The sequence below is a fragment of the Lepus europaeus genome, chromosome 14, assembly GCF_033115175.1.
Source record: "Lepus europaeus isolate LE1 chromosome 14, mLepTim1.pri, whole genome shotgun sequence".
NCBI classification, from domain to species: Eukaryota; Metazoa; Chordata; class Mammalia; order Lagomorpha; family Leporidae; genus Lepus; species Lepus europaeus.
Window position 1 is genome coordinate 73,627,695 of NC_084840.1, and position 23,306 is coordinate 73,651,000.

The following is a 23,306-nucleotide window of genomic DNA, read 5'->3' on the forward strand; positions in this document are numbered from 1 at the left end:
ACCTGGATGAAGATCCTGGCAGTAGTCATCTGGGGGCATGAACCAGCAGATGGAAGCTCTCTCCATCTTTTCCTGTAACTCTGCCTTTCAACATAAATCTTTTTAAAAAAAAAAAGAGGGAGAAGAACAATTTGCGTACATTTGATGCAATACATTTTGACACACAGCTCACTGCTGGGACAACTGCAAAACCACGGAGAGAAGGGACTAGCGTGTCTCAGCAACTACTGGAAATGAACTTGGTTCTGAAACCTTTGGCTCTTGCGTGAACTGTGCCCAGCGAATATGGAAGGAATGATTGACAATTAACACTATCCTTCTACAAGCTAAATGAAAAACTGAGTTGTTCGGGATTAAAATAAAAAGCAAATAGATACTAATTTTATAACTCCTATGGAGACTAAATATTACATTTAAATGAAGAATCAACTGTTGGGCCGTTCCTCAATATATCTAATTCCGAAAACCTCCTTTGGCCTGGATTAATAGTCACTTTATACTTTTTTAGGCTGCAACTAATGGAAGATTCTCTAAGAAATCGTTTCCTAGCAGAACGACTTGATACCATTGTGGAAACAGACGTTATTCAGGACATTATCTGTTTCATTCTTCAGTCAAGGTAACTCATCCACTTTTAGGCTGGGACTTCTAAAGCAAACTGCTATGATCTAAAGAGATTGGCCATAAAACTATTTGTATTGAAAACTTAGCCAGCATGCCTTTAGTGAGCTTCATTCATTAGCATTCTTCGAGGCAAGGTTTCCATATCTCCGTGTTCATTTTATACTTTAATTTGGTTAGTAGGTCTTTGTTTAATCATCCTATTGAAAGGCGAACAAAGGCGGTGTAGGTGATACAGTGGAGTCATGCACTATATTTTATCTCTGAAAAAAGCCCGACAAAGTCAGAAGGCTCCGATACCCTCTGATTTTCTTCAGGACATTTGGAACCCACAAATCACTCAGGGGATAAAGATCCGCACCGGACTCACCGGCAGACACCTCCACACGAGGAAACACCTTGTCAGCCACAGAAATTACGCTTTGCCAGCTTCACCTGGCTCTGCGGGCAGAGCAGCGCCCACGCAAGCTTCTCAGTTCCCTGCGAGGAGTGAGGGGTCTGTTTTGCAACGGCCCTCTCTTGGAATAAAATCACGAGCCAGAGCATGGCTCTCCCCTGAGTACTTGTCTTTATGAAGTGTTGATGCTATTCAAATGATAGTGCTCGGATGGATGAAAACAGGTCACCATGGATTTTACTCCCAAGTGGACAGCATCTAACCCCCCAAATACCTTTCACTTGATCTTAGCCAAAAGGACGAGAAGCGATTATATACCTTTCATTCTTTTGTATTTCCTCAGCTCCAGTAGTTCCTCCAATTCCTGCTGCTTCTGATATCCTTCGCCCTCCAAAGTCAAAGCCATTTTTTTCTTACTTTGGGGCCCTGAAGGTTTTCTACGGGATTGTATTGTCTCTCCCATTTCTCCTTCTTTCCCTCTCAACCCATATACACAGGCTTTGTCCTCTGTTGTTTCTCCTTGTAGTGTCAGTGGCATTTGTTGTTTTTTCCCCTCTCCCTATGGAGAATGACTGCGGCCCAACTTTCTAACTTTTCTTTGTAACACAGATGTTTTATGTTCTAATCCACATCCAGGAGAGACAGAGACCACCAGTTCATTTCACACAGGCCACCGAACAGTCCTAAGATGGTGACAACTTTTGGTCTGTGGTGACCTGGACTGGCTTCGACTCACTGACCTCAAGGTGAAAGGCTCTGTATTCCATTACTAATCCCTTGAGCTATCCAGCCCCCTGAAAATGATTCTTTGGTTTTATTATTGCAAAGACCATTTATAAAATCATGAACTGGATTTAGGAAAGCAACCATGAAATAGCAAGGGACAACAAACTGATTGAAATTCCTTAAATGTAGTGTGGGCTGAAGTCTCGGATACCGTAGGACTGGGGAGAAAGCGATACATAGGCACCTCCGTCCTTATTTCAACAGCATGACCTGCTGCTCACTTAAACGTGGCAACTCTAGATCCACTGACCATGCCTCAGGAAACTAAATCCTAAATAAAGAAAATGGAAAAGCAAACTATGAAACAGCCAATAATCTTTATTTTGTACTTCCCCCACCCCTCATCCCTCTCCAAAAAGCACTAATGGGTATATTTGTGCATGTGAAAATATTGTATAAAGTATTTAGAATGATCTCCAATTAATAAAACAAAAACATATATTTCAACACAGATGTTTTGTTGTTGTTGTTCTTGTTTTTTTTTTTTTCCTTGCAGGGATAGAAAAACTTTGGCCTGTAGAGTAAGGAGGGCAATGATATCCTGTACTCTTAAAAGAGATACTCCATTTCCACTGATTAGCAAATTTAACATTTCTGGCAGAAAGTTGCATTTCTCTAACCACATAATATGTTTTAAAATATGACTAATTCATACACTAGTATCAATTTGTTTGGCAATAAAAAAATCACATTTTCTAATGATATACCTGTATTAGGTTCAAAGCCCATATCCTAGCATTCAAGAAACCCATCACAAGGGCCCATGTTGGGGTTATTTCAAAATCAAGTAAAACTCTATATTTATTCCAAAGCTGCTAAAATAGGCTAATAAAGTTAAATTTGATGTTTTTACATTAAAAATAAAATATTTGGTTTACTTTTCAGACATCTATAACATATAATAAATAGTGGGCAGTATAGTAATATAATAAAGTTTTGTGATACCCTGAAATTTGATGTTTTCTTTAAAAAATTCATAATATACTTCATTTCAGCCGTAAAGCACAATATCAATGAACAGATTTGTAGAAATAAAACAATATAAACACAAAATGCTACAGTATATGTTTTGTCTTTTTTTTTTTTTAACTTTCATGGAACCTACATGTCCTTTTCATAAAAGTCAGTCAAAAAATTTTACAGAAACAAAGTAGATAACAAACAAAACAATTTCAAATCATAAACTACAGATTTAAATTGCCTTGTTTTCCTTCCAACTGCTCGGGTCCTTTTCCCCCCACCATGCTTTTGGGCACTGCACAGGCTCAGCTCAAGGTCAATGACTTTGAAGGAGGGCTCTTTCTCCCTACCTCCTTTGCTTGTGGACAGTAGTAATTACAGACATGGCCGAAATCACTGTGGATTTCAGAGAAAGCCAGAATTAAACACGATAAAAATTTTTAAAAATAACTACTTCATAAATATTTATTATTTACATTAGGGGGAAACCTTTTAGTATGAAGAGTTTTTATACAAGTTGATGAAATATACAAGCAGTGAGTGAGAAGAGACGCCAGCAGTTTAAAGAAGGGCAAAATTAGAATGCAACAAAGATATAAAATACGTTAGAGTAAACAAAAATAATTTGCACAAAAGCAAACAGGACATGATAGAAACCTTTTTCTTAAAAAATATAAGGTATTTCACAAAAGCCTGAACATTTTACATGTTAGTACTAAAAACGGGGGATTGGGGTGGGGGAAGCTTCATATATTCTCATCACAAAAATATTTACCAGCACTCCAATTGGAGTTTTCTTTTATGTTATTATGATTATCTTACTCTAGAGGGAAAGGAGTTGAAAACTGTATACAGACTAATGATATCATCCTTAAATTACAGTCAAGGCAGTTTGCACATATCTTCTCATCTAATACCTTAATGAAAAGGCCCTGGAGAGAATAAAGGAAATCAAAAGGGAAGATGTACGGTCTTTTTTTTATTAATAATACTTGTCACTGGTAATAGAAAAATGGAGGTGGGCAGCCCTTGGGCCACGCCTCGGAGTTTCTCTTCAATCACACCGTCGCGGAGCCACAGGCTAGTGTGTTTCAGAAGGGAAAAATCCAGAGGGGATGGTGTGTTCTTGTCCTCGGCCTTCCCAGGTTCATGGTCCACTGGAATTTGGGGGTGGATGTGATGGCACAGTTGCACCAGCTGCCCTCCGCAGGCGCTGGGGCGAAAGCCCGAGCTGACACTCTCAGTCCAGGCCACGTCGAGACGTCAGTGCGCACGGTGCTTCCTCTTCTTGTGCTTCTTATCTTTCTTCTTGTTGGCACATTTGGGACAAAACCACTGCATTTCCTCTGGCGGTGCAGCCATTACTCCAACACAGGGCCTACGTGTTCAAAATAAACTCAGATAAACATGTTTTAGACATACACGTATTCTTTTGCCCTCTGTTTTAAAAAAATTTTTAAAGTGTATGATATATTTATCAGAAATCAAATTCAAACAGGTCTAATTTATGTAGCACTACTGTGGGTCATTTGGATTATTATATTATATAGAATGCCTCTTATAGGCACTCCTGGAGAGATTAATTAGTTCATTCATCCTTGCAGCCAGGAGTTGAAAATTCTTCTGAGTAATGGTTTTGTTTTTAAGACACCATATATCATAACTGAACAGCATTCTATCTTTTTATATATGACATTTCAAAGATAAAACCAGATTATTTGCATACATTTTGATGGTGTGGCCTTTAGTTTTTGAGAACTGTTGAAGAAGTTTAAAAACCAGACCAGCTGTCTTTATTTCTGCAGTTTGTTTACAGCAAATGCTTAAAGGTCAAGTACTGCAATTTCTATAAAACATGGCTGGGAAGGCAGAAAAGGGGGGCTCCTGTACCTCCTCTTATTTACTCATCTTTATAAGAAGAATGACAAAAACTATGAGAAACATTTAGGATTTGGGCTGAAGATCAGTGCAAACACTCTTCGTTTTTGCAATTCATTACATTTTACAGGTCCGACATTTGACTCCCTAAACTGTTCTCAGGACAGTAGCACTCATCCTCTCTGCCAAACACCTCCTGTGAGGAGGATCTGAGCCGTCCTGATGGAGCAGCGGCCGCGTGGTGGTGCGGGGCGCTCTGGGGCACTCACCAGTGGTACCAGCCATCGCAGTCGTCACAGCCAATCATGGGGCTTCCGTCGTCAGGTTTGTTACACCCAGGACAGATCCAGATCTTATTGCCCCACTCGTCTCGGATCTGGTGTTTTTTTAAAGGAAGAGCAAAAGCAGAGATGGAATAGGAGAAAAGAACGAAAACCAGGCCAGATAAGAATCATTACTTTATACTGTAAACCTAATAAACAGGCAAATTAAACTTAAAAAACAAGCAAAAAAACCCCAGCAGATCAACACTTTGTTTAAGCCATCTTACTGTTCTAGAATGAGAAAAAGAAAATAGTACTAAGTGCTCAATTACAAGACATATGATCAATTACAATGAATATCTGAAACTTCCTTTTGTTAAGTCATAAAAAACAAGGCATTTAATAATCATCTTCGAGCACAGTATGACCTATAACCTGTTTTGTTTCATATACAAAAATCCTACAACCACAGATTCTTAAATTATTAGGGTCTTTATGGCAGTAACACTGATTTTTTTTTTGAAAGTTATAGAACTCAACTATATGTAGTTTCCTCAGTCACGTTCACAGGCATGGGATTAATATATACAGCCAAATGTGCACCCATCACCTTATTACTTATTAGCCAAGCCCTTCTCCTGAACTAGCTGATAAGATCAAGGATATAAAAGAGTTGTTACTAAGTAACTTTCCATTCCCTTTATGACATTTTTAGTAAAGTACAATCAACTAAAGCACAGATAAAATAAGAGACTCAGGAGACCAAGGAGCTCAACTTTTAAACATTATTTTGCTACAAATATTATATGCTCTGGAGTTTGTTTATTTAACTTAGCTGTTCTAAATAGGCAGGGCCCCCTAAACATACTAGTTCTCAAATTTCACATTAACAGAACCAATTTGAAAGAAATTCATTCTATGTTGAGCATTGGAAAAAAAAAACAATACATAAAAGCTAGTTTTCAAAAAAATATTTGCGATCAGACGGTGCATCATTTCAGTTTATTTTGCAAGGTGTAGGCTCTCCTTAGACTTTCAAATATAACGCTGAGAAGCTGTGTAAAAAGGAAATGGCTTTCTGCGTGTGTGAGGGGTATGCTGGAGGTGTACCTGTTTCATTCCATTGATGAGCTTACTGTAAAGCCTATCATTTCCGAAAAAAATATCTCTATGGGCACACTATGTTGATAGGAAAACTTTCCAGAGAAACACAGGGGGCAGCTACATCTCTGACTCTGCCTTCTCTAATTTCAGGAGAAAATGGAACAGGGGCAGGAAATCAACAGTCACCACAGACCAGCTGTCTTGTGGCCAAGACTGGTCCAGCATCCCTGCCCCGAAGCTACCACGCATGGCCAGTCCTGTTGCTGGTTGACCTTTCTCAAAATTAAAAGGCTATGACTCTGTGTGCTACGTAAGACATTTGCCATGGCATCCATAGGAATGCCTAATATTGTACAGTTTTACCAAGTTCTCTCAAGCATCCTACTTTATTTAATCATAGCAAAACAAATTTTGGACAACATAAGAATAGGGAAACTGGAACTAAAGAATTTAAATGACATTTCTACTATCGCACTATTAGGTATTGAGAACACCAGCTTTTTTTTTTTTTTTTCCCTTTCTCTATAGCTTGTACATTTTGTCTATTTCACATACTTTTTTTTTTTTCAGCAGTCAAAACAAAATCACTCTTTACAGAACTTATATCTACTAAGAAGACTACCTGAAATACATAGGAGGAACACTTTTAGAACAAACATCAAAATCCATCAAATTTTGAAAATTAATTTAGTAAAACACAAGTAAAACATAAGAAACTCCTACATAAACTAAATAATTTGAATTAATATCTGGAAAAAAATCAAAGCAAACAATGAACAAACAAGTACTGTAAGCAAACTTGCAGTTCCAGTCTTACAGAACCTTGCAAATTTTAAAAAAAGAAACTCTTCAATTTTCCAGATTCATCCAAAGTGGGGATGTGTTTAGATTTCTTTTCTGAATTCAGTATTACACTGGTGACATGGTCAGACTGGGATGTACCTCACACTTCAGGAGTTAGAAGGCTTTTCACCCACTCTGTCTTTTTCAATTGGACCCATCTCTAAGGGAGTTAGCTCAAAATTTCACTGGAGAACCAGAATTTTTAAAGCTATAACGTAACAGCAGAGACCACTGACAATGCCTAACATGGAATTCCTAATTCTGTATGAAGAAATGGAGGTTGAGGAGATTAAGTATAAAATCCTTTCTGATCAACCTGCCATGGGGTCAGGGTGCTTCAAGTACCTACAGCAACTGGTCCTTGAATGGACCAATTTAATGACCACAGTTTGTTATATAGCTTCTTCTACTTGTGTCTTATTGCCAACTGAGTATTTTTCTGTTATTTTTTATGTCTTTTTATACTCTATGAATACATTGAAAATTTTTTATACTTCTTTGTACCACGATAGTACCTTAAATTTTTAATGATCTGTTGAAATTGGTTTTCAAAATTCTTTTAGAGAAAGGCAATAACACTGTACAGTTCACACAACAAAGACTATGGGTCTTACGCTGCCAGTTCCCAGTTACTTATCTATTCACAAAGGTTGGTGCGGCTGTCTGACTAGCACGCCGCCATCTGACCAGTGCACCACCGTCTGGCAGTCAAGCTTCGACATGCCTGAATTAGCGTGTGTGTGTTATCCTACAGCGCCCTAAGAATATATCTACATAAATGCTTCATGACTCAATTGAATTCAGGGTCTGAGGAAGACCCAACACTATTAAGAATAGGGAAAGCGCCTAAGAGCAGTCCCAAGTCAACGTGGACTTACTCAACACGGTTGGGTTTCATGGATACTCAGAGGAAGCTCTGGTTCTAAAAGTTCATTTCCATGTAATATGCAAGCCCTGGTATATATTCTGGATCTTAGCCAACAAAACATTATAATTAGTGCTGTTACTCAGAATCACCAGCTGGCTCCTAAGATCTGCATACATTACATAAATCATACTCGTATGTCAATAATTTGATCAAGAAATTCACAGTGAAATTTAAAGATCACTATTCATTTTTAGACTTATACACTGAAATTGTTACATATAAATAACTCATATTACAAAACAAGAATGGATAAAGAAAAACAATGCTTTGTCATTTACAGAGACTGAACAAAATATTTTTCAGCCAACAGCTTGAAAATGCAATCATTTCAGAAGCATTGCTTTTGAAATTCAATAATGATACATATGACACTTCGTCTTTAAAACATTTTATGATAAAAATAAAAGTAGGCTCTCCTAAACTCTGAAAACAAAGCATACACACCACGTAAGTGCTGACCGTCTCTGTCACCACGCTGCGCACGGGAGCTTTGGAGCTTCCTGCTCCGGACATGGCGGGGGCTGGAGAAGGCATCAGAGCTGGGCATGCAGTGGCCTGGGTGAGGAGTGGTAATGGCACGGGGGTGGGGTTCACGTGCACAGGTACAGGGGCGGGGGCTGGTGGTGGGGTTTTAGGTCTGTTCAGAGAAGGGCTCGGCTTAGCCTCGGGGGTTGGAACAACTTTGCTGATGACACTGTTAACAAAACAGAGAAACAGAAAAGTCAAAATGGGGTAATCAGATCAAACCACAGACTTGAAGACAATCTCACCAAATAACTTTCTTCTAGTAGCAAAACACTTCTTTAGGAGCCCAGAGATAGCTAGCAAACTCACCAGTTGAAGGTTCTTTATCAACTAACTTCTCAATTTAGAGTTTTTAATTTTCCAAAATTGCCCCCAGTGTCTACATACTTAAGACTTTTTAGCAATGGGTACACCAGGCTTGTTCTTTGAAATGTAACTGTGTTTGCTGGCTGCTTCCTGCGCGGATAGCATGTGCTCTCTGCTGCCTTTCAGCTCCGGAATGCGGCTTCTGTGGCTGACGGAACGTGAACGACGTGTGCCACTTCTCAGAAGCAGCTTGGGGAAACATCCTGAAAGCAAGCTTTCCCCGCCCTCTGCTCCATGTCCTTTAATGACCCACATCGAAATGACTGCTCTTTCCACTCAAATTCCAGTTTGAAAAAGATGTGTGTGCGGGAGGGAGAAATAAACATTGGTTGTGGGAGGTGGCAAGCTTTCTGAGTTGTTCATTACCACAATGTAAGCCAGTCTACACTGCTGGACGCTGTGGCTGAAAACAGAGGTTAACAATTCTCTCTTAATACCAATGAATGAATACCCTCAATGTCATCGAAGACAAACGTGTAAAGCCTTTTTCAGTTCTGGGTTTGTCTGATGGCCGGTATTAAAGATGTTACGATCCTCAGAAGGGCTGCGGAGACTCGGTGAGTGGCAGGAGGGAGGGATGGTTTCCTCTGAGTACAACAGCCGCGGTAGCTCCTTTCCAGTCATGCTACCAACTAATAACTAGAGCTACATGATGGTGATCCTCTTCATTAACAATATCTTCTTCATGTAACTCCTATGAAGGGGAAGGAGTACTGGACTCAGACTTAGGCTACGTGAGTTGAATTCAAATCCTGCAACTGCCACAGATTTGCTCATTGTGACAGATTCTGCGTAAGTCATTAGAAAACTTACTACAGTCACGTGCTGTGACATTTCAACTGTCAACTGCATAGATGATGGTGGCCCCAGAGAATGCCACCTAGTGATGTTGTAGCTGCCTCAGTTGACAGCAAAACCACTCAACAGCATGTTTCCTTGAATGTATCCCCATGGTTAAGAGGTGAGACATTATACTCGGCACTTGACATGGATCATCTTATCCAGTCCTCTCAAGAACTTCAAAGATGTTATGATTACCTAATTTTATAGATGAGGAAACTGAAGATCAGAGAAATAGAGGAATTTGAGGAAATGGGTGACAGTTTTTGAACTAAGGTCTAATTCCAGTGTTCTTTCTTTAAAAAAAGCTTCCTTATTAAAAAACTAAGAATCACTGGGGCCGGTGCTATGGTGTAGCAGATTAAGCCTCTCTGCCTGTGGTGCCAGCAATCCCATATGGGCTGCTCTACTTCCGATCCAGCTTTCTGTTAATGGCCTGGGAAAGCAGTGAAGGATGGCCCACGCACTTGGGCCCCTGCACCCATGTGGGAGACCCAGAAGCTCCTGGCTCCTGGCTTTGGATAGGCCAGCTCCGGCTGTTGCAGCCATCTGGGGAGTGAACCAGGGGGTGAAGACCTCTCTGTAACTCTGCCTCTCAAATAATCTTAAAAAAACGATGTATCATTTCAAGCATAGAGAAAACAATATAACACACACTGAGGTATAGAGATAAACAATGATAGTCTTTTGTCATGCTGCTTAAGATGACTCTCTCTCTCACACCCCTGCTCCAGAAGCAACCACTGGCTTAAAATTAGCAGGTATGTCTTTGTAGTTTTGTTTTTTGCAGATGTCCATAAACATTAAATACTTTGTTATTATTTGATATGCTTTAGCTTCTATATAAATATCACACTTTTTTATTTATCCTTTGCAACTAGCTTTTCCCACTCAGTTTTATGTCTCGATTCACCCATGATGACACATACAGATCTATATTATTTATTTTAATTGCTATATAGTATTCCAGGGTAAGAGTAAGTATACCCTTTTTTGTCCACGCTACTGAAGGTAGGACACAATCACTTGTAAATGTTGCACATTAATATGTAAAACATATTCAAGAATTTCCCTAAGCTCCATTCCTAGAAATAAAGTTGCAGGGCCATAGAATATGACCATCCTCATCTTCACTAAATGACTGAAACAGCCTCTTGCTTTCTACTATTCCACATTTATCTTCCTCGGCCTTGTTCCCTGACCAGCAAGGTGGACACACACACAGCTGCCTCACGGGGTTCAGTGAGAACTTCCATATGGAGAACCACTTGAAACCATGAGCAGACATCAGGTGTTTGCTCTGGCATTGCGTCCATGCCTGTTGCCTGTTGCCCTGGCACCACTGCTGCCAGCCTGCATAGTTCCACAATCTCAAAATTCTAGTTTAGATATTCCACCTCACTAAAAATCATTGATTCTTGGCTATTCTGATCGGAATTTATAAAACATTTAATTATGTTCAAAAAGTTCATCATTTGTGAAAAATAACTACTGCTTCTCTCTGTTGCTTTCCTTCAAGTGAGATTAACTTCCTCACTTGAATGCAGCCAAAAACCAAAAGAACTTAACACCAGTGTGTCTGTGCCCGAGACAGTTGATGCATGCTCAACAGAATGAACAGTGAATATATGTTGAGCTGCTACTAGGTGCCTGGCTCTCCTGAGCACTTGGAAGCCTACTGGAGGTCACGCGCTATGATAAATGTTTACTTGCCCTATCTCATTTGATTCTCATAACAACCAAATAAGGCAAGCTGTTACTGTTCTCCTTTTGGAGATGAAGAAAAAGCAAGGCACAGAGATATTAAGTACCTTGTATAAATTCACGTGATGACTATGTGACAGAACCAGGATTTTACCCAGGCAGTCTGATGTTAGAGCCTTGATCTTAATAAAACTATACCACACTGTCTCTCAATGCTTACTAAATGAGGTTAGCTTTACCTATAAGGCATATAAGGTCAGAGTTCAACGTTATTACTATGGCATTTGTATCCAGAGTAAGCATTCTCTATTTTTATGGTTAGACTAGAATTTCAAAATGACTATTTTTGGAGGCAGTTTTCCATAATGGTTTAACACATGAGTGCTGACACCAAAACTAAAGGGAAAGCAGGAATTCAGAGAGCTAAATAGAACACAGATGTTTCTGCCCCGAGGAAATTTACACATTGGGCAAATGTGAACTTCGGTTTTGATGAAAAGGACAGATATCAATGCCTCGGACCTGTCCAAAGTGGAAAGTCTACCAGGACTCCCTCTCCACATTAAGGACTCCAAAAGAGCTACCGTGAAGAGCTGAGAGTGAAGCAGAATCTCAGGAATTTTCTGCTCTGGTGTCCTAGGATACTCTATTTATAAAGGAATCTAGACTTGCAATGCATCCAGACTCTCAAGCACAAACCATCTTGAGAGTAAGTAACTTAAAATCTAGGCTTTATGTTGTTAATATTGAGATTATTTAAGAAAACAAAGGTAATCCAACATATATTTATAAAGAGAAAGAGTGGCATCAAGGTGAACCAGAAAAAAAAAAAAATGACAGATACAGATAGTATAGAGAGACCAGAAAAGACATAGATACTAGAATTATAAACTATAAAACAACTCTTGAGTACCTTGTTTTTTAAAAAGGCAAAGCTTAAAAATATCTGTAGGTAATAGGAAGTTACAAAGAGTGACTTGGCAGATTTGAAAAGAACCCAATAGACCTGGAAATAAAAAGAAAAGTAGTAATGGATATAAAACAACAGATGGATTGAACAGCAGACTAGAAAGAACTGAAGGATGTGTGGCACAGCGGCTAAAGAAGTTGTTTGGGACACCTACATCCCATCAGAGTGCTTAGTACAAATCTTGGCTGCACTGCTTCTGATCTAACTTCCTGATAATGTTCCTAGGAGGCAGCAGGCGATGGCTCAAGTACTTGAGCCCCTGCCACTCACAGAGAATACTAGATAGAGTTCCTGGCTCTTGGTTTTGGCCTAGCCCAGACTCAGCTGTTGTGAATATTTGCAGAGTAAACCAGCAAATGGAAGATCTTTCTCTTTCTCTCTCTGGCTCTGCTTTCAAATAAGTCAATATATTTTTTTAAGAGAAACAAGTTAACATAGAAACTGAATAGTAGGATTTAAGATGTTTTGTAGGGTATAGTCTAGATAGGCAAAGAAAATACATTAAAGTGGTCTATTAGCACATTAAATCATAATCCTATAGAAAAAAGCAAAGCAGAAACAAATGTTAATACAGTTGACGAAAGATACCAATCCACAAACTTAAGCCCAACAAACCCAGGAAAGGTTAAAAAAAAAAAAAAAGAAACCTATATCCAGGCACATCACAGTGAAACTATAAAATATCAGATGTAGAGAAAAGTTTGAAAAGCAGCTGGAGGGAAAGAGGAACAACTACTGAAAGCAAAGAGATGACTGCTGACTTCTCAACCAGCAATGATGACATCTAGAAGAGAGTGGAATAATACCGTCAATGTACTATAAAGAAACATAAACTCTGTTTTTTGGAACATCTTTCAGGAATAAGGATGAAATGGGTATTTTTAGGCAAGCAAAAGCCAAGGGTATGCCACCAGCTGACCATTAATAAATGGAATTTTCTCTCTCTCTTTTATTTTTTAAAGATTACTTATTTGAAAGTCAGAGTTATAGAAAGAGAAAGGGAGAGAGGGAGGGAGGGGAGGAGGGAGGGAGGGGAGGAGGGAGGGAGGGAGGAGAGAGAGAGAGAGAGAGAGAGAGAGATATCTTCCATCTACTGGTTCACTCTCCAAATGGCTGCAACAGCCAGGGTTGGGTCAGGCCAAAGTCAGGAGCCAGGAACTCCACCTGGGTCTGCCGTGTCTGGCAAGGACTCAAGGACTTGAGCCATCACATGCTGCTTCCTAGGGGCATTAGCAGGGAGCTGGATCCGAAGCATAGCAGCCAGGACTTGAATTATCACTCCAATCTGGGAGTGCTGGTGTTGTGGCACAGCAGTTTTAGCCACTGCCTGCAATGCAGGCATCCTATATCAGAGTGATGGTTCGAGTCCCAGTTGTTCCTTCCAATCCACCTCGCTGCTTATGAGCCTGGGAAAGCAGCAGAAGATGGCCCAGGTGCCTGGGCCCCTGCCAGGATGTTCTAGGCTCCTGGCTTTGGCTTGGCTGAGCCCTGGCTGTTGCAGCCATCTGGGGAGTGAACCAGCAGAGGGAAAATCTCTCTCACTGTTTCTCCTCTCACTCTGTCACTCTGCCTTTCAAATAAGTAAATAAATCTTAAAAAAAAAAAAAAAAGGAAAACATTGATTTGACTTACAACAATTTATATGACATAAAATATCACAAAGCTAAAAGGGAAGACAAAGAAAATTATATGCAACATACATGGGAAAGGATTCAATATTTATTACATAAAGAATTCTTCCAAATAGAATAAAACACTTAATGACTTTATTCAAACATGAGCAAGGACACATGTAAGTAATACAGAATACAAAGAAAGAAAGAAAAAAACCAGCCAATAGATAGCAAAAACTGTTCTATCTTCATGGTAATCATAGTAATAAAAGATACGAACATGACATTAAAATGCCTTTTTTGGGGAAAGATTAAAAAGATTGACAACATCTTATGTTATCAACCTTAAAAATGTACAAGCTCTTTAATAGCAACTATGTTTCTAGAAATTTATCTTGAGGAAATAGAAAACTATGCAAAGATATAGGGTAAAGAGTATTATCTATAGCACTGTTTTTGATGGCAATTCAATAAAAAACAAGAATGACTTCAATTGAAAATACACCAAAGTAGGGAACTGATGAAATAAATGATGAACAAAATACAACATTCTTCAAAGTGGTGTTACACACACCATGTATACTTATATAAATGCCTCCCACACTGGTATGTTCATAAAAAAAAAGGTGCATATTGTATGTATAGTAAGACTCAATTTTTTAAAAATTAGTCTTTTTAAAAGATTTTATTATGTTTATTTGAAAGGCAGATTTACAGAGAGAGAGGGAGAGAGAGAGAGAGAGAGAGAGATCTTCCATCTGCTGGTTCACTCCCCAAATAGCTGAATTGGCCACTGCTGGGTTAGGCTGAAGCCAGAAGCTTGGAAGTCTGTTCTTTTTTTTTTTTTAATTAATTAATTTATTTTTTTGACAGGCAGAGTGGACAGTGAGAGAGAGAGACAGAGAGAAAGGTCTTCCTTTTTGCCGTTGGTTCACCCTCCAATGGCCGCCGCGGCCACACATCGCACTGATCCGAAGGCAGGAGCCAGGTGCTTCTCCTGATCTCCCATGGGGTGCAGGGCCCAAGCACTTGGGCCATCCTCCCCTGCACTCCCGGGCCATAGCAGAGAGCTGACCTGGAAGAGGGGCAACCGGGACAGAATCCAGTGCCCCGACTGGGACTAGAACCCGGTGTGCTGGCGCCGCAAGGCGGAGGATTAGCCTGTTGAGCCGCAGCGCCAGCTCGGAAGTCTGTTCTCGTCTCCCACATGGGTGGCAGGGGCTCAAGGACTTGGACCTTCTTCCACTGCTTTCCCAGGCACATTATCAGGGAGGTGGATTGGAAGTAGGGCAGACAGTACTTTAATCAGTACCTATAGGGGATGCTGGCACTGCAGGTGGCAGCTTAACCTGCTATACTAAGCACCAGCCCTAGACTCAATTTTTTTTTTTTTTCCAAAAGAAAAAGAAAAGCAAACAAGAATATGGGGTAGGCGTTATGGTTCAGTGGCTTAAGTTGCTTGGGATGCCTGCATCCCATATGGGAATGCTGGTTTGAGTTCCAGCTAATTCTTGCTTCTGATGTAGCTTCCTGATAGGACACCTGGAAGGCAGCAGATGATGGCCCAAGTTCTTGGGTTCCCACCACCCATGTGGGCGATCTGATTAAAGTTCCTGGCTCCTGGCTTCAGCCTGGCCTGATTTTGCCTGTTGTGAAATTTGGGGAGTGAATCAGTGAATCTGTCTCTTCTTCTCTCTAACTCTGCCTTTCAGATAAATCACCCCTCCCCCCCATTTCATTTATTTATTTATTTGAGAGGTAGAGCCACAGACAGAGAGAAGGAGAGACAAAGTTCCTCCACCCACTGGTTCACTCCTCAAATGGCTGCAACTGCTGGAGATAAACTGATCTGAAACCAGGAGTGAGGAGCTTCCTCCAGGCCCCCCCAATGCAGGTGCAGGGGCCCAAGCATTTAGGCCATCTTCCACTGCTTTCCCAGGCCCTAAGCAGAGAGCTGGATCAAAGGGGAGCAGCTGGGACACAAACTGGTGCCCATAGGCAATGCTGGCACTGAAGGTAGAGGCTCAGCCTAATTTACCACAGTGCCAACCCCAACTTTGTTTTTTAAAGATTTATTTGTTTATTTATTTGAAAGGCAGAGTTGCAGAGAGAGAGAGAGAGAGAGAGAGAGAGAGAGAGGGACAGAGATCTTCCATCCACTAGTTCACTAAAATGGCTGCAACAGCCGGAGCCCAAAACTTCTTCTGGGTCTCCCACCTGGGTTCAGGGGGCCAAGCACTCAAGCACTTGGGCCATCCTCCACTGCTTTCCCAGGCATATTAGCAGGGAGCTGTATCAGAAGCTGAGCAGCGTGGGGCTCAAACCAGTGCCCATATGGGATGTCTGTGCTAGTCATAGTGCTGGCCCCCACTTGTAACTTTTAAACAATGGTTTAATTGAGTTCTCTTAGAACTTGCTCACCTTTCTGTATGTATATCAACTTCAGCAATTATTGGGGAAAAATGATGACTTGGCTAAAATCTTTTTAAGAATATTTGTTTTTATCTACTTAAAAGGCAGAGAGACAGAGAGAGAGAAAGACAAAAATACAGAGAGATCGTCCATCTGTTGGTTCACACCCCAAATGCCTGCAACATGCAGGGCTGGACCAGGCTGAAGCCAGGAGGCAGGAACTCCACTGGGCTCTCTCATGTGGGTGGCAGGGGCCCAAGCATACGAGCCATCATCTGCTACCTCCTAGAATGCATTACTGACACTGTGATATGGGATGCTGGCATCCCAAGCAGTGCCTTAATTCACTGCACCACAACACCTGCTCCACTGGCTAAAGCTTTTAAGACAAGTGTTGACAATAAATTTGTGGAATAAAAGCCGTGAGCTGAATCAAACAGCTGCATTATTTAGAGTTTCTAAACTGAGTGTACCGTCATTAGCAGACATCACTAAGAAAAAGGCTGAGGGATGGAGAAGGGAAGACAGCTTCACACAATTATGCTATCACATAATTAAAATAATAAGTCTGAACTGTTAAGGTTGGTTCACAGTGTTGGATCTTTTCTTTTTTTAAATTTTAATTTATTTTCATTTCATTTGTAAGGTAGAGGGAAAGAAGGGTAGGTAGAGAGAGATCTTCCATTTATTGGTTGACTCCCCAAATGCCTGCAACAGCTGGCGCTGAACCAGACTGAATCTGGGAGCCTGGAGCTCCATGCAGGTCTCCCATGAGGGTATTAGGGACCTAGGTACTTGAGCATCATCTGCTGTATCCCAGGATGTGCGCCAGGAGGAAGCTGGATCGCGACTAGAGCTGGGACTTGAATCCAGGCACTCTGATATGAGTGTCCCAAGCAGAGTCTTGATTCATCTACCAAATATTTGCCCTGAGTCTTTTCTTTTTAAAGAAATACCATACCTATGACTGCTTTGTATCCCAATTATGTACATACCTGTCTTTGTATCCACAATAGGCACCAAATCTCTTAAAAGTAAGATTTGTACCTTAATCAACTTTGAATCATTTGCAGTATTAAAGTCATAATATTCATCAGCTTTAATAAGCATAATGCCTATTACAGAAAAAATTCTATGATCATTTTACTTTTAAAACACTTTAAAATAGGGGAAGGCATTGGTGCAGCAGTTAAGACGTTGCATGTGGTGCTCACATCCCCTTCTGGAGTGCCGGGGTTTGTCTTGGTTCTGCTTCCTATTCTAACTTCCTGCTAGTGCACACCCTGGGAGGCAGTAGGTGATGGCTCAAGTATTTACGTTGCTGCCACCCATGTGGAGATACACACTGAGTTCCAGGCTCCTGGCTTCAGCCTGCCCCAGCCTCAGCTGTTGAGGCTATTTCGGGAGTGAATAAGTGGATGGAAAATTTCTTTGTGTCTCTCTGCCTTTCACAGAAAATTAAAATAAAAAAAATTTTAAAAAATAAATATACTTAAAATGTAGGCCAATTTTCTGTGATATTCTGTATTTCCTTCTAGCCTACCTTCCTCTTCTACCATTTAATGATTCCCGAGACCCCTGAGATTTTTGTTTGCCAACCTGCACTCTAATTCTCCCTCTCCTACTTAATCGCCCTCAGACTAAGATGCATTTACTACACCCACACAAAGTACAGTTAGATCATGAAGGCTTCATCCTGCTTCCTGGAAGTGGCTTTGAGCTACACCACACACATAATGGATATTATCTGCCTTACCTGACTCTTTCCCAATCTCTTTTAATTTTTTTTCATTTTTCCTACATTTCTCCCTTACCATTTTAAGGCCTGATAACTATCTGTATGAAAACTGCTTAGAATACCAGTGTTGCCAATGGCTCTAAAAAAATTATTCAGCCATTTTATGAGTTAGTACCTGAAATCTCAGAAACTTCTGCCTGTATATATTTTCTTATTTTTTTTTTTTTTTGTTTAGAGAAGTGGCACTTTGATGGAAAAAACTTATCAAAAAAATTTCCAAAATGCCTGACACTTTCTTCCATTTAATTATCCCTTTTAATTTTTTTTTTTTTTTTTGACAGGCAGAGTGGACAGTGAGAGAGAGAGAGAGAGACAGGGAGAAAGGTCTTCTTTTACCGTTGGTTCACCCTCCAATGGCTGCTGCGGCCGGCGTGCTGCGGCCGGCGCACCACGCTGATCCGATGGCAGGAGCCAGGTGCTTCTCCTGGTCTCCCATGTGGGTTGCGGGCCCAAGCACTTGGGCCATCCTCCACTGCACTCCCTGGCCACAGCATAGAGCTGGACTGGAAGAGGGGCAAACGGGACAGAATCCAGCGCCCCGACGGGGACTAGAACCTGGTGTGCCGGTGCTGCAGGCGGAGGATTAGCCTAGTGAGCCGCGGCGCCGGCCACCCTTTTAAATTAAAAAATATATATCTTGGCCAGCGCTGCGGCTCACTAGGCTAATCCTCCGCCTTGCGGCGCCGGCACACCGGGTTCTAGTCCCGGTCAGGGCTCTGGTTCTGTCCTGGCTGCCCCTCTTCCAGACCAGCTCTCTGCTGTGGCCAGGGAGTGCAGTGGAGGATGGCCCAAGTGCTTGGGCCCTGCACCCCATGGGAGACCAGGAGAAGTACCTGGCTCCTGCCATCGGATCAGCGCGGTGCGCCGGCCGCAGCGTGCCAGCCGCGGCGGCCATTGGAGGGTGAACCAACGGCAAAAAGGAAGACCTTTCTCTCTGTCTCTCTCTCTCACTGTCCACTCTGCCTGTCAAAAAAAAAAATATATATATATATATATATCTTAACTTTATGTTTTCTAGGCAACAGATTGGTATTATACAGGCACTAAAGTAACCAGTTTTTCCTAATTCTTTTGAAGTTCAAGAGAAAATTTACTATTAGTTTGAAAGTTATTTTGATTTTAGCTTCTAAGTGACTTGTAACTGAACATATAGCTTAGCTTTAAAAGAAATCTTTAATCATTTCTTAAAATTCTCAACACTACAGGAAAATACTGAATAAGAGTATAACATATTATCATCACTTATGAGATAAATGATCACCAGTTAACCTAATTTGATATTTGTAAAAATAATTAAGGTTTCCATTGGCCTTCTTCATTGCCAGTCTGCATTGTTTCATACCTTTCGACAGTGTTTTGCTACTCTATGTTTTTCTGCCTGAAGTATCACTTTTTCCCTCCTATTTAATTGCATAGTAAGGGCTCCTCCACAGCTTTCTGTTGAATAAGCAGAGAAACCAACACCGCCCACAGCTGTGTCCCACAATGGCTCCATGCTGCTAACATTACATCTTTTGGAGGGTTTGATCACAGTGCACTAACTGCTATAAACACTGGTGTTATTCATAAAAACATGCAGAAAGAGGGATTTTCAGCAGGATTTCTTTACCTGTTTCCCCACCACAAAACAGTGAAACAAACAGAACAGGTCATGAGCTGCATGGCCTGTAATGCAAACTCACAGCTTGACAAGTCAATAAAGAGCCAGTCCTTACCTCCCAAGCCCCACAGAGCCTTCAAGGTTAGAGGCAAACACAATTTGGATATATCTGTACAGGGAGTTTAATGATCCTCATTATTCAGCTATTGTGTGCAAACACTATGAAACCAGTAATCTAAATGATCAAAGTCTGAATAACTGGCTACTAAACTTCGTGCGCAGTTCAAAAGTTCCCTCACAATGGCTTACTTATTTACCCCTAAAAGTGAACAGCCATTTTTAAATGGTAACAAAATGATGCCACAGGTAAAAACTACTGTAACTACTTCTAATAATTTTACATAAACTTCTGAAGAAGGAAGTTCTTCAATGAGAGAAAAGCCACTATGATGAAAAAGTATGTTCTATTCATTAAATTCATTTTTGTTCTTCAGAGTTAGAATTTTAGTAACTCCCAGAAATATCACTGACCTTTAAAAACAGATTCCTATGTTGTATTTAAACTAAATCTTCTTTAAAACAAATAAAAAAAATCAATGAGATTTCACACTATTACTATAAAACTCACACTTGGATCAATAGTATATACATATGTGTTTATGTGTCCTTCCTATTTTTGCTTTCTTATTTAAAGTCCCCAAAGTGCTAAGCCCAAGCGTGGCATTCACACACCCCCTTGCTGACTGAACAAGCTTACTTGGTGACTGACAGGTTGCTGTGAAATACTCCAAGCTTAGGTCCTAGAAGACAGTGTAGCTTCTACTACGCTCTCCTTGGGATCACTCATTCTGGAGGAAGCCAGCAGGAAGCTGTGCTATGTGTGTGAGCTTGAGGGGGATTCTCCAGCCTTGGTGAGGCCTTCAGATGACTGCAGACACAGCAGCATGGCATGGGACCTGAGCAAAAAGCTACCCAATCCCTAACCCAAAAGAAACTAGAAGTACCTGTTGCTTATTGTTTTAAATTGCTAAGTTTTTGGATTACTTGTTGGATGGAAAGATAAAACTAATGCACTAAGTATTCAATTTATCTAACTTAGTCATATAAATAAATATTCAGGATTTGGGAGAAATTATATTTTACAGTATCATTACTTAAGATGCTAAATTATAACATAGTCATTTTTACATTCTGTATTAGATCAAAAGGAACAAATACTCAAATAAAATATAAGAATCAGATTTATGTTGATTTTTTTTTTTTTTTTTTGACAGGCAGAGTTAGAGAGAGAGCCAGAGAGAAAGGTCTTCCTTTTCTGTTGGTTCACCCCCCAAATGGCTGCTGTGGCCGGCGCACTGTGCCGATCTGAAGCCAGAAGCTAGGTGCTTCCTCCTGGTCTTCCATGTGGGTGCAGGGCCCAAGCACTTGGGCCATCCTCCACTGCCTTCCTGGGTCACAGCAGAGAGCTGGACTGGAAGAGGAGCAACTGGGACAGAATCCGGCGCCCCAAATGGGACTAGAACCCGGGGTGCCGGCGCTGCAGGCAGAGGATTAGCCAAGTGAGTCGCGCTGCCGGCCAATGTTGATTGAATGTTAGCATTCATATAACACAAGTATACATGGATTTAATTCTTCAAGTTCATGGTTTTCCTCTGGAATATTCACATCATTTCATAAAATGTATATTTTATCTTGTCATAGCCCACATTAAAAATATTTTGTCTTTTTTTTTTTTTTTTTTTTTTAACAGGCAGAGTGGATAGTGAGAGAGAGAGACAGAGAGAAAGGTCTTCCTTTTTGCCGTTGGTTCACCCTCCAGTGGCTGCTGCGGCCGGCGCATCTTGCTGATCCGAAGCCAGGAGCCAGGTGCTTCTCCTGGTCTCCCATGCGGGTGCAGGGCCCAAGGACTTGGGCCATCCTCCACTGCCTTCCCGGGCCATAGCAGAGAGCTGGCCTGGAAGAGGGGCAACCGGGATAGAATCCAGTGCCCCGACCGGGACTAGAACCCGGTGTGCCGGCGCCGCAAGGCGGAGGATTAGCCTGTTAAGCCACGGCGCCGGCCTTTTTTTACTTTTTGACAGGCAGAGTGGACAGTGAGAGAGACAGAGAGAAAGGTCTTCCTTTTGCCGTTGGTTCACCCTCCAATGGCCGCTGTGGCTGGCGCGCTGCGGCCGGCGCACCGCGCTGTTCTGAAGGCAGGAGCCAGTTGCTTCTCCTGGTCTCCCATGGGGTGCAGGACCCAAGCACTTGGGCCATCCTCCACTGTACTCCCGGGCCACAGCAGAGAGCTGGCCTGGAAGAGGGGCAACCGGGACAGAATCCGGCGCCCCGATCGGGACTAGAACCCGGTGTGCTCGCGCCACTAGGCTGAGGATTAGCCTGTTGAGCCACGGCGCTGGCCAAAAATATTTTGTCTTTTAATAAAGGCTTGACCTATTTGAAAAATGAAACAAATTGCATGAAATAATTAGAGAAAAATATAGTCATTATAGAATCTTTATTACTAAGGGAGATGCCCAAATGATTACACAGGGTACTTTAAAAAGGTGGTGAAAAATGGAATTAAAAGATAAGTTTATTTTGGTGCACGAAAATTCTGAAATCCAAGCATAGTTGGTTAATACACATTTTCTATGAAATTTTTGAAGATCCCTCATATTTCTATTGTCAAAGTCCAAAATAGGTAAAATACACAAAAAGGGCATTAATACTCCTACAAATTACATTTTCTCAAATTTGCAGAGTTATATTAAGAGGATAATAATAAAAAATACCCACACTGGTAACCTAGAGGGTAAGGAATGAACAAGGTTACAAGAACAGGGATGACAGCAAGACTTCCGAATACAACTTGTCATGTAGTTTCAACTTCAGAGGTGGCGAAATGGCCTGCACATTTAGAAAATTCAACTTTTAAAAACTGTGTATGAAGTCCAAATGAGATGAAGTGGAATGAATGAACCTTAATGTATATGACTGGTGCCACAACTTTGCAGAAAAAATTATTTTAAGTGCCTTTAGGAGAAACAACACTTTGTTCATACATCTGTAGTGGGATTTATTTATTTACTCATTTATTTTCTTAAAGTTTATTTATTTATTAATATTTATTTAAAAGGCAGAGTGACAGAGGGAGAGAGGTCTGCCATGTACTGGTTCATTCCTCAAATATCTGCAACGGTCTGAGCTGGCCTTGGCAGACGCCAGGAGCTCTTTCTGGTTCTCTTATAGGTGGAGGGAACCTAAACACTTGAACCATCACCTGTTGACTCCCAGGGTGCACACTAGCAGAAAACTGGATTGGTAGTGGAGGTGGGATTTGATGCTAGGCAATCTGATATGAGATGCAGCAGTCTCAAAGTAGTGGCTTAATCTGCTACGTCCTAATAGTCTCCCCATAGTAAAATTTATTTTAAGAGCAAACATTGAAAAAAAATGTTTTATACAGTTCCTATAGAAAAAAGCAAGTAATTATGATAATGCTGTTAAGATTCAAGATTCTGATGTAAAAGAAAAGATGAAGAAACAAATTCAAAGAGGTAATAGTAATGTTAAATCTGTGTTGGAAATACCAGAATAAACTCATTGTACTTGGTCTCTTCTTTTCAAATATGTCAGCTGTCTAGTCTTGTATCATGTAAAGGCCTAGAAGCAATGATACTCGCATAGTAATAATGGACACCTCTAGTGCCAGATGG

The 23,306-nt window shown here is 40.9% G+C and overlaps 1 protein-coding gene across 2 annotated transcripts in view; it reads right to left on the reverse strand.

The window, feature by feature from the left end:
* Positions 1-2,102: 2,102 nt before the first annotated feature.
* Positions 2,103-23,306, reverse strand: part of TAF3 (TATA-box binding protein associated factor 3) — a 216,488-nt gene continuing 195,284 nt past the window's right edge. For both annotated transcript variants that reach the window (XM_062210940.1, XM_062210939.1), the window contains 3 exons: positions 8,225-8,474; positions 4,912-5,018; positions 2,103-4,142 (listed from right to left, as the gene is read on the reverse strand). In XM_062210940.1, coding sequence (XP_062066924.1) covers positions 4,028-4,142; positions 4,912-5,018; positions 8,225-8,474 — 472 coding nt within the window. In that variant the 3' untranslated portion in view covers positions 2,103-4,027. The remainder of the gene's footprint in view (positions 4,143-4,911; positions 5,019-8,224; positions 8,475-23,306) is intronic.